General features: G+C 41.9%; 1 protein-coding gene across 1 annotated transcript; it reads left to right on the top strand.

The window, feature by feature from the left end:
- Window positions 1-1,656: 1,656 nt before the first annotated feature.
- Window positions 1,657-11,861, top strand: LOC129685629 (ADP-ribosyl cyclase/cyclic ADP-ribose hydrolase 1-like; the record flags this gene model as incomplete). Its single annotated transcript, XM_055619140.1, has 6 exons — window positions 1,657-1,786; window positions 3,974-4,109; window positions 6,030-6,115; window positions 9,097-9,170; window positions 10,520-10,612; window positions 10,926-11,861. Coding segments are annotated over 6 exons (610 nt in total), but the record flags the coding sequence as incomplete, so codon positions are not given.
- Window positions 11,862-11,906: the final 45 nt, after the last annotated feature.

The raw sequence follows: 11,906 nt of genomic DNA on the forward strand, positions 1-11,906 counted from the left end.
GTTTTTGTTTTTCTTTTCAAATTACAAACTCACCAAAGTAGAATCAACTCTTCCCAGTCAGGGTCAACAACCTTGTTTCAGTCTCTCCTCCGGCTTCTTAAATATTTACTATTTCTTGAACTGGAATGTAAGGCCTAAGAGAAGAAAGAGAAGCATAAAAATAATCTGTGAGGGGTGTGAGTTTTGGTGCTTAAGTAAGAGATCGCTGATGAAAAAGTCTGATATTTGGTAGGTTCTCAGTGCTGGATGACTTCTCTATCCCATCAGGTCTTTTTTTGAAGTGGAAATGTTCTCACTCTTCCATGTCGTTCTGCCTGAAGCCATGAAGATGCCTCAAAGGAAAATAGTAGAGGTGCTTTTTATAATAGTTGGGACTTAGAACAGAGAGTTCTTGAGAAGGCCACTGCATTAATTACTGGAATGAAAACTTAAACGCTGAAAGCAAAGGATCTGCCAAATGTCTATTTTCTAAATTGCCTGTGGTGGTACCCCATAAATTTTGATTGACACTAAAGTACATGATGTCATAACTTTCTCCTTTTATGTATGTAAAAGGTACGGATAGAGAGGTCACTAATGGTTTCCTGGCGTAGTTTTCAAAGGCAGGTGCTAATGAGCTTAAACTATTATGTCTAGACGTTGAAAAAGAAAACACTATTGGACCTTTCCCATGTTCATTTGTATTCATTGAGTCTCAAACATAACCACATAACCACATACGTATGGACAGAATTGCCTAGGGGAGGGGTATGAATACTCGACTTCTAATCCTGCCCTGCGTTAACAAGTCCAACTGCAATGATAGTACTTATTTAAAGTTTGAATTGACACATAGTAATTGGATATATTTATGGGCACAATGTGGCATTTCAGTCCATGTACACAATATATAACGATCAGATTATAGTGACTGGAAACTCTTGTCACTTCAGCTACTTCAAACCTTGCTCTTTCTGAAGGCACTAAGTTCTTTCACACATGCTGTAGCATGAGAAAGAAAGCATCAGTTTTCTTCCTGCCTTCTTAGTAGCGTAATCGGGGACTTGGGTCATTTTAATCTCACTGAGCTTCAGCCTCAGGTAATTTTCATATCATAGGAATGTTTGCACACATCGGATAGGATGGTGTCTAGGAGCCACTGCCACTGAGTACATGATTCCCAAATGAAGGGCGTTTCTGTTGTTACCTACGCTCCAAAAATATTTTTAAGTTCTTAAAAAAAGTCTTTATTTTTTTTCTTCTTACTTATTCATTTTTGTTTTATGTGCATTGATGTTTTGCCCACATGTATGTCTGTGCAAGGGCGTCAGATCCCCTGTGACTGAATGTTGTAGACAGTTGTCAACTGTTGTGTGGGTGCTGGGAATTGGAATTGGGTCCTCTGAAAGAGCAGCCAATGCTTTTAAGTGCTGAGCCATCTGTCCAGCCCCTAAGATTTATTTTTATTTCATGTGTAGGGTTGTTTTGCTGGTACGTATGCTCACGTGTCATCCATGTGCTGGCAGTGCCCACAGAGGCCAGATGAAGGTGTTAAGTCCTCTGGAGCTGAACACACAGTTGTGAGCCACCATGTGGAAGTACTCTTCATTGATGAGGCATCTCTTCAGACCCTTCAAAAATGTCTTTAAAATCTATATTTCATGCTTCTTTTTATAGAGATCAGGACTGCAAGAAGCTACTGCGTGCATTCAAAAGAGCATTTGTTTCCAAGAACCCTTGCAACATCACAACAGAAGACTATGAACCACTAGTTAAATTGGCCACTCAAACCATACCATGTAACAAGGTAACGAGGGCAAGTTATTTCTTTTTTAAATTGAGAATAAAAGCCAGAGGGAAAAGGTACCAGGACCAAAGTTAGGAGGCAGAAAGAGAGGACACTTTGGCATTAGGGATCATTTGATATGGTTGGTGGGGTTGTATTGATAGGGGGCGGTCTTTGGAGAACTGGTACACCATCATGGTTTAGGACATCTGGGGAAGGAAGGTAAGAGAGAGAGGCAGACACAGAGGAAAGAGAGAATTTAACATCAACCCCATACCACACAAAGTAACCCAGGCTTATATAATTATGGAACTTTTCCCCTGGCTTCTGATAGTAATAAGTAAGTAAACAGTAACACAAGACCAAGTTACATTTGAGGAGTGATTTTATTCTTTACATCTTCTTAGTTCTTCAGAGCCATTCTATGGAGTAGGCAAACCACATATTGGAGTCTTTATTTCAACAGCAGGGAAGCTCAGGAGTGGTGAGTTTAGGTGAAAAGAAATCACCTAAGACACATATGGTATGTACTCACTTATAAATAGATTTAAGCCATATAGTAGAGGATAAACATAAACAATGCACAAACGCCAAGAAGATAAGTAACAAGAAGGACCCAAGGGAGAATGCTTAAGTCTCACTTAGAAGGGGAAATAGAATAGACAGAGGTTGTAGTTGAAGAGAGGGAACAAGGTAGAAGAGGGAGTGCAGAGAGAAATAAGGGTGGAAATCAGACCTGGGGAAAGCAAGGATGGGGCAGGGGGGGACAGAAAGCCTGCATAGAAAAGAGAAACTGTGGGTGGGGCCATTTCCATGACAAGCTGGAGACCTAAGTCAGAATAGTCCTCTGGGAGGATATGAGGGTGAGACTCCTAGTAGCAAGGACCGTGGAGACTAAAGAGAACACTCTCTAACTAGACAAGACTTCCAGTGGAGGGAGAACAACCCACCCACAAAAACTGCAATCTAGAACTTACCCGACCTACAAGACCAGCAGGGACAAAGATAGAAGAGACAGGGCAGAGACTGAGGGAATGTCCAACCAATGTCTGGCCCAACAAAAGACCCACCACATAGAAGAGAGCCAACCCCTGATACTGTTAAGGATACTGTGCTATTCTTGCAGACAGGAGCCTATCAGAGTTGTCCTCTGAGTAGCTCCACCCAGCAAGAGTTTGAATCAAATGCTGAGACGCACAGCTAAACATTGGAGAAGCATAGGGAGTCTAGTGGGGAGAAGGATAAAAGGACCTAGAGGTGACAAGAGCTCCATAAGAAGACTAACAGAGCCGATCAAACAGCACCCACAGGGGCCTGTGGAGTCTGAAGCACCAGTCAACGACCATGCATGGGCTGGATCTAGGTCCTCTACATATATGGGCAGCTCAGTCTTCATGTGGGTCCAATAGTAAGGGGACTGGTGGCTGTCTCTGATATGGACTCTGTTGCCTGCTTTTTGATCACTTCCTCCTGAGGGGACTGCTTTACCAGGCCACAGGGGAAGAGGATAAACTCAGTCCTCATGTGACTTGAGGAGCTGGGGTAGGTGGGTAGGGGACCTCCCCTTTTCTGAGAAATAGGGGATAGTGGAAGGAGGGTGGGACTGGGAAGAGAGGAGGGAGGGGGCTACAACAGGGATGTAAAGTGAGTAAATAAATAAAAATTTTAAATACAGCAAACAGAACGGAAAAAGGAAAGAAAGAAAAGAAGAAGTCACCTTAGAGGCTTTCAATGACTAGCTGAAATGTAAATAAAACAAGACCTTATGTTCAGTCCTTTGAATATAATAGAAAAGGTCTATCATGAGGTACAACTTTTCCGCAGACTGCATATGAGCAAAACTTAACATGTCTGCAGCTAAGTGAAGTCCTCAAACCACTCACAAGTATCACCTCTCCTCCCACTTGTTAGTGAGCTGGAGGTTTTGAGGCTCTTCCCCCGGGAGTACCGAGTACAGTGCTCCGAATGGAGGAGGAGGGTGGTAGGCGATAACCAACTGATGTCTTCAGGGTGCGTGATTGACTCTGAGAGTTTCTACTTTCTTTCATTTATAAAAGGTGGATTTATTGATTGATTTATCAGTTGATTCCAGTGCTGAAAATAGAACCCAGAGTTTCATGTGCTAGCACTAATCCTACTGCTGAGCCCCACCTTCAGCCCTTTCACTTATTCTTGAACCCACTAACTTGTGTCTTTATTCCTTCTCAGAGTCTCTTTTGGAGCAAATCCAAAGACCTGGCCCATAAGTATACCTGGGTCCAGGGGAAGATGTTCACTCTAGAGGACACGCTGCTGGGCTACATTGCTGATGACCTCAGGTGGTGTGGAGACCCCAGTACTTCAGGTGAGGCTCTGAAACACCTGGGATGGTTCAGAGTGAATGGGGAAGGCTCTTTGAGCTGGACAAGGCAATAGGCACATACCCTAATGCCATCAGTTCCCTTAGTGACAATCCAGTCTCTTATAAAACAGTAATCACTGTCCTTTTGAAATATCAGCTTCAGGGTTCGGAGTTTTCCTTGATCTCTTAGCAGTAGGCGTACAGGTGAAGAAAATGACATGGTAAGAGGGGAAGCAGCCGAGAGCCAAGAAAGCTAAATTCATTCATTACTCATTTTTGTGATAGCCAATCCAGTCCCATTAGAGCTAATACAGTCTAGAGGAAAATAGCCCAGTCTCTCAAAAAGTCATTAATCCATTTATGAAGGTAGATTCCCTCATGAGGTCCCATCAACTCAACACATTGCAGTAGCAAATTAAGCTTAATGTGAGCATTGGTGAGGCAGCTGTATTAAACCACAGTGCTACTTTATAATGCGATTGAGGTAAGATACCCCCAAATCCAGTTTCTTCTCATTTTCCTTCCCTCCTCCTCTCTATTCTACCCTTTGCCTGCCTCTCCCACTTTCCTCTTTTCCCTCCTTCCCTTTCCACTTCCTCTTTCTCTTCCTCTCTTTTTGCAAGGAATACCCTCTAAATCTTTATATATTATTTCACTCTGTATTATCTATTCTCAAACACACTTTAAAAATGTTTTAAATTATATATATTTAAGGTGTACAGTGTAATGTTTGGATGTAAGTAGGCATGAGGAACTGGTTATTATATTTGAGATATGTAACATAGACATCCTAAGGTGTCAACTTAAGGTGATCTCTCTTTCCCCTTTATAGCTTATCAGGATCTATTTGCCTCGTAATCCATCTGTTCATTTCCCCTTGCACTGGCTTAGTTCTGACACTAACACCTTCTCCTTCCGGCTTGGAATGCTCTTTTACTGATCATTCCTTACCCCTCTAGGTCAGTCTCAATCTGACACCACAGAGTTTTCCTTACAGTGAAAATGTGATTTTTTTTTTTCTATCTCCCTATAAAACCTAACGAAATCTCTTCTGCCCTAGACTAAATTCCTTGGTCTGGCCTGGCCTCTGTGTCTCAGGTGCCTCACCTTCCATCATTCCCTTCTCCATTCCCCTTTCTGATCAAAGCTCATCACAGCTCTTTGCCTCTGCACCTGCTATCTGCATAGAGTGCCCTTCTCTTTAGAGTCCCTCTGAACACTGTGATTCTTCTTCAAAGCAAATTCCAACCTGAATCATTTTTTTCTGGTGATATTACACAACCCAAGATAGTCTTCCTCTGGTTATTTGACTTCACTCCCTCACAGGCTATGTGAGGCAAGGCTCCCACCTGATTTCACCCCTCTTTGCCCTCACTAAATATTACTGCAAATAACCATGAGAACAGAGTCGTAGAATCCACACTCCGTACTCTGTACCACATGAAGGGCTGGGCCTGTTTTGATAGAGTTGGCTATAGAAAGTCTGAGCCCACCTGAGCCCCCAAGCTTATGAAGGTTGAAAAGAAAATGCTCCACAAGAGAATTGCCGGGAATCAGAAGACTGTCTGGGGACAGCGTCTTCTTCCCAAACACACCTGGCCTTCTCTCCAAGTGTTCCTGGACTCCAGGGAAGTGATGGGGGCTAGTGTCTTTAAGGGTACACTTTTGTTGCCACTTCCCAGAATGGTGAGTCAAAACTCATCACAGTGTTCCTGTCTTGGAACTGGAAGGGGAGGTAAGAAGTTGGAAGGAGTTCAGGGGACACTTAGTTAAATTGAGTTGAGATGTGTTCATTCTCCAGCGTCTGACTTGGTGCAGATGCTGCTGGAAAACTCTCCCACTGTGATTGGACAGCCAAGAATAGAGCCTAAAGAAGCACTTTTTTTTCTACTTTAACTGTTTTCTATAAACTATGTGTTTTAGACATGAACTATGAGTCTTGCCCACATTGGAGGGACAACTGTCCCAACAACCCTATCACTGTGTACTGGAAAGTGATTTCCAAAAAGGTAAGTCCAAAATAGTTAAATCCTAGAGTTTTGACTGAAGATGCTGTTTGGTCAATGATTGGTTAATTTTTTGACCCTTTTGGGTTCATAGATTCTTTTAGGTATGAAAACATGGAAATCTTTGCTGAGAACAAATGCTCAGGGTTACATTCCAGAAAACTCTTCCACACAACTTCAGAACACCTACAAATGCTTTGGGAGATCAGGGACAGAATACCTATACTCAATGACTGGATAGTGTTCATTGGCTGCATCTACCAGGATGCCAGGCTTAGTTTAGTCCTGGGACCCTCGTATTGGTTCAATTTCTGGAACAGTCTTAATAATCTTCATTTATACACTACTTAATATGTGTCCAACTCTTTGCAGGAGTTAAGAACTCCATGCTCATAACAACCATATGAAATACCATCAATATCATGGCTACTTTGCACATGGCAAGATGGAGGTGCAAGCAAGCACTGAAGCCATTGACTGATTCCAGCTGTAGAATCTGGGTTGAGAAACATCAGTATTCTCTCCCCATATCTTCATCTCACTGCACTTGAGTTGCTTATGCATGTTTACTTTTTTCTCATTAGTTGCATCTGTGCAAGAAGAAGCTTCTTTGCAAGTAGACCATGGGGGAAAAGAATAAACAGAATCAAGAAAAACAAATGAAAGCAATGGAAAAAGGTCTAAGCAAATGGATTATAAATTTAAATTAAACACATATCTGAGGAGGTGTGGCAGATATAGACTTGGATTTGCACCTCGGTCTGTTTGCACTGTGGTAATAACAACAACAACAACAACAAAAAACTAAGGTTGTCTGATTTACAAAGGACCTCAGTCAGGTCAAGGTGGTAGCAGATCTGATGTCTAATGAGGGATGTTCTGTGTTTCTCAGATGCCAGCTCATTGCTGTGTCCCCACGTGTTAGAAGACAAAAGTGCTTAAAGAATTTCCCCAAGCCATGTCACAAGAGTACTGATCCCATTCATGAAGGCAGAGCCTTTGTGCTCTAATCACCTTCCAAATACCCACCTTTTAACAAGATCACAATGGTCCCAGTTTCTAATTTATGAATTCAAGGATGAGAGTGAAAGAACACACATTCAAACCATAGCAACATACAAATTTCATGCTCGACAAGCCATATGTCTCTATGTCACTCCCATTTCATCCTCTCAATAAGTTGTATAAGAATTTAACAAATTTTCACATTAGAGGTGAGGAACCTAATATTCTTCACTCAAGAGACTCAGGAATCAACGCAGAGGAAGGGGCAGGAAGACTGTAAGGGCCAGAGGCAGTGAATGAATACAAGGAGACAGTGTCCGCTGCCCACAACAGGGTGGTTGCTCATATGAACTGATAGAGGTTGTGATAGCAGGCAGGAGACTTGTGCAAGCCCAAGACCAACTCTCAGCCTAAAGAAGGGAGTGTCACAAAGTCTCCTATTAGCAGGGGAACAACTGACAACTGGTAGCTGCTGGGAGAAGGACTCAGTTTTCTGTGAGTGTTGTCACAGGTAGGTCAACCATGCTCTGCGGACAAGCCACACAGAGGTTGGACTTGATGGGCAGGAGAAAAAAAGACTATGTTGGGTGGTGGGGAGTTACATCTGGGAGGAGTTGGGCAAGTGGTGAATATGGTAAAAACTCGTCATAAAAAAATTCTTTAAGGGACTACTAAAATTTTCTTAAAAGAGACTAACCCAAGGCCATTGGTTGGTAAGTAGCAGGGATGAGATCCTAGTATAAGTCAGCCTACTTGTAAACAATAGCCTTTATTCCACATGCTGTCTGCTTAATGATTATGTCTTTTAAATGGCAGGCTAGGGTCTGGAAATTAGATTGGCGGTAGAGCACTGGTCTGAATGCACGTTGTTTGCTCTTCTTTAATTTCCTGGATTGACTAAATTCCTACTATAAGAGGACTCAGGAGTGTGCTGAGATAGAGAATTAACCTGGAAGTGAGGGACACTTTTTTTTTTTAGTAGTAAATAGTTCAGTCAGTTTTTTTTCTCATTTTCCCCCTTTAATTGAAAATAGATTCTTTTCTTATTCAATATATCCAGAGTATAATATCCTCTCCCTCTTCTTCTCCCAGTTCTTTGCCACCTCCTTTCCCCTCCAGATCTACTCTCTTTCTGTCTCTGATTAGAAAAAAAATTCAGGCTTTTAGGAGATAACAACCAAACATGATAAAATAAAATATAATAAGATAACATGAAAAATATCACACTGAGGCTAGACAAGGCAACCCAACAGAAGGAAAAGATCCCCAAGAACGGGCAAAAGTGTCAGAGACCCACTTGTTCACACACTCAGTCCACACTAACCTGAAGGTTATAATATATATACAGTGGACCTGGTGCAGGCCCACGCAGACACATACTTGCTGCCTGTCTCTGTGGGTTCATTTGAGCCTTGCTTAGTTGATTCAGAGGGCTTTGTTCTGAGGGGACACATTTTAATAAGCCATCTTCTTAGACATTCCTCATTTCATTTCCACCAAATGAAGATCAGCATATGCCTATCCTAGATAGTTATTGCTGCTTTTAAATAAAATACCACTATCTTGCTAAGTTATAGAACCCATTCAGTAAGTGTTTGTTGAAGACTTACTGGATGTTTTGAAAACAAAGAGACACTGTATATTTTTGTTTGCTTGGTTTTTCAGCGAATGTTTTTCATGGATGTTATCACCTTCTATAGCAGGTCATGTTTTATATATACTAAGCATATTCTTGTACTCCCATCTCAGCATTTGGCACTAAGAGTTCCATGGTGAGGGTGATTGAAGAATAGTGATGAACTTTTTTTTTTTTTTTCGGTTTTGGTTTTTTTGTAACAGGTTTGTTCTGTGTAGCTTTAGCTGTCCTAGAACTCCCTCCATAGGCCAGGCAGAGACAGGATCCACCTGCTTCTGCATCCCAAGTCCTGGGATTAAAGGTGTGCACTGCCACTGCACAGCTAACAGACTTCTTTTTTAAGTTTGCAGAAGATGCGTGTGGTGTGGTCCAAGTGATGCTCAATGGATCCCTCAGTGAACCGTTTCACAAAAACAGGTACTTGGCTCCTTCCTTTGTATCCCGTGTGCAACGGTTGGTTATGCTCTCCTGTCAGACATGGCATTCCTTGAAAGAATGTGCTTTCCATGTTTCAGATCAGTCCTGAAGAGCTGAACTTTAAAAAGTGTAGTGCTTATGTATTCTCTGAGGATATTTTTCTTTCTGAGTCAAGGTTTGCTCTGGTTTCTCCTTTTTTAAAAAATCCTCCAATGTTCCTAAAGGTCATTTCAGGTTTCCAGTTATCACGCTTGTCTTTTTGGGGCTTCACATAATATTCTCAGCCTTGTTTCCCCCTTGAATTCTCCCCTCCCATTTCACCCATACTGTCTGTTCTGCCTTCCCACTTCTCCCTGTTTGCGTCCTCATGGTTCGGGAATAATGACTCACTTTTCTCTCCCCTGTGGAGAGTGGGAACCCCACGTCAGCAGTAGAAGTCTTATTGGAACATCAGAAACCGTGCTGGGCTCCGATGTTCATTCTCTCCTGATAACATCCCCAGGAAAGCACTGTACTGGTTTAACAGTGAGGACACCACAGGTCCTTTCACATGCCTTGTGTGACCTTGGGCAGGCATCTGGCCTCTTTGAGACCTTGAATACATAAGTGATACATTGACTCTAGAGATAAACTGAGGTAAGATGTGAACGGTGCTGAGCTCGTGCCTAATGAAAACTCCTCAGTGCATATCAATAGTTATTTCCTCATTTAATCCTCAGGGCTGAATTGGCTCACAACTCAAGCATTCCTTCTCTGGCCCCCTTCTTGTCTTAGTTTGTGTCGTGGCCATGGTCTTTGTTCTCTAATCTTTCTCTGATAAAAGTGCTTCTGAAAAATAGGAACACATATTAATTTTCTCTGGGCACTATAGTATCCTCAATTAATCATTCCTCTCTTTTGTATCAATAGTTAATTTTACAAAGCAACACTATTCCTTTCATCTTTTTCTATGGGCATTGAGTGGAAGGGCTGGTGCCACAGCCCTTTCCACAGGAGGCGTAGCTGTGGGTGAGTGGAGATCATGTGGTTCTAATCAACTCTCTAGTAATGCTACACTTTGAATAGCTGATATATATTATATATATTAATATATGTTATATAATATATAACATATATGAATTTATATAACTAATAAGTTATATATGTTATATTATATATATCAGCATCAAAATATAGTTAAAAGTCTTATCTTGAAAATCTGGTAACCAGGAGTCATGTTGAATGAAGAAAGGTGGGAGGCAAGATAGGTTCTACTCAATGATGTCCAGCTGGCTGGACTGTGACAAGAGGAATGGATGCCCTGCCTTCTGCTTTGGGGTCAGTGATGTTGTTTATCTCTTCTGTTTTAGCACCTTTGGAAGTGTGGAAGTCTTTAATTTGGACCCTGATAAGGTTCATAAGCTAGAGGCCTGGGTGATGCATGACATCGAAACAGCTTTCAGGTACTTTAGAGCGCTACTTTAGAGCAGAGCCACAGTCTACAAGTCAGCCTGAGGAGGAGTCCAAGGTCACAAGAATGCACTGGGAACAGGCGGGCTCAGCAGACGAACAGGCTTTGCTCTGCTCTTAGCCCTCCTTACAGTCTCCACAAAGAACAGCGACTGCCCCACACCTCAGCTCTTGCTGACCCAAGAAGCCTGGGAGGTGGATTTCTGCTTCCCCACAATTCAGTGCTGTTCCCTGGAGCGGTTGTGCAGAGGAAATAAGAGAATGTTTGAAAGATCTTATTATTTGAATATTGTGTTTCTTCCCTAGTAACTCATGCTCAAGCTCCTCCATTAATGAGCTGAAGTTGATTGTGCAAAAAAGGAATATTACCTTTGCCTGCTGGGATAACTACAGGTAATTGGTTTCTTGTGAACAAAACAACTGTGTGAGCTGAGAAGGCTTTGGGAATCCCTCTTAGGGCTTAATGGTGTTCCCATGGTGTGATATATCATGGTCTCTGCCCTGACATCAACCTAACTTGTTTCCCTAGCCAATGGCTTAAATCAGGCTGCCCATCCCTCCATCCTCTTCTCCTCCTTCTCTACCAGCCCTAAGCAGTGACTGGCCCAGAAACTGAATGGCTCTGAGAGGACACTCTAGCTTCATGCTTTACTGCTGAGTTTTAGGGGACTAGAAATGTGTTTTGACAAGACCTTTCGCCCAAGTATTAAAGTCCTGTGACTGGCTATAAATTTGCATGTGAAATCTCCTTAGTTAGATTCAAATGTAAATTTGGTAAATTTCCACTTGGCAGTCTACCAAGATTTATCTTTCCTAAATTAAAACCCAAACTAATGTAAATTCATAAAAAATTTTACCATTAACCTATATATTGTCTTTAAAGTCCCCTTTAACTTCAAAAGTGAGGCTCCCCTCATTGTTTTTAACTGGTTGGGAAAATGATACAGTCAGGGACATCTACCTCTACAAACAAGCACTTTTGGAGCTTTTCCTCTGAGGACTAGATTCCACCAAGACTAAAGCAGAGAAAAAAAGGCTTTCTGAAGTATGTACAAGCTGAAGAGACGGAATATTTTTCATTCTCTTCACATCAAAACCTACCATATCTCAAAAGCAGGATGACAGATTTAAAAGATGGATGGCTTATTTCCCAGATGACCCAAATTTCCCATCAATCAGCTGTCTGTTCTTTGGAAACTGCCAGGAAAAAAAAATTGGTCACCATGCTGTAGTTAAATGTAGAAGAAGAAGAAGAAGAAGAAGAAGAAGAAGAAGAAGAAGAAGAAG

The sequence above is a fragment of the Psammomys obesus genome, unplaced genomic scaffold (genome assembly GCF_907164565.1).
Source record: "Psammomys obesus unplaced genomic scaffold, mPsaObe1.curated_primary_1811, whole genome shotgun sequence".
NCBI lineage: Eukaryota > Metazoa > Chordata > Mammalia > Rodentia > Muridae > Psammomys > Psammomys obesus.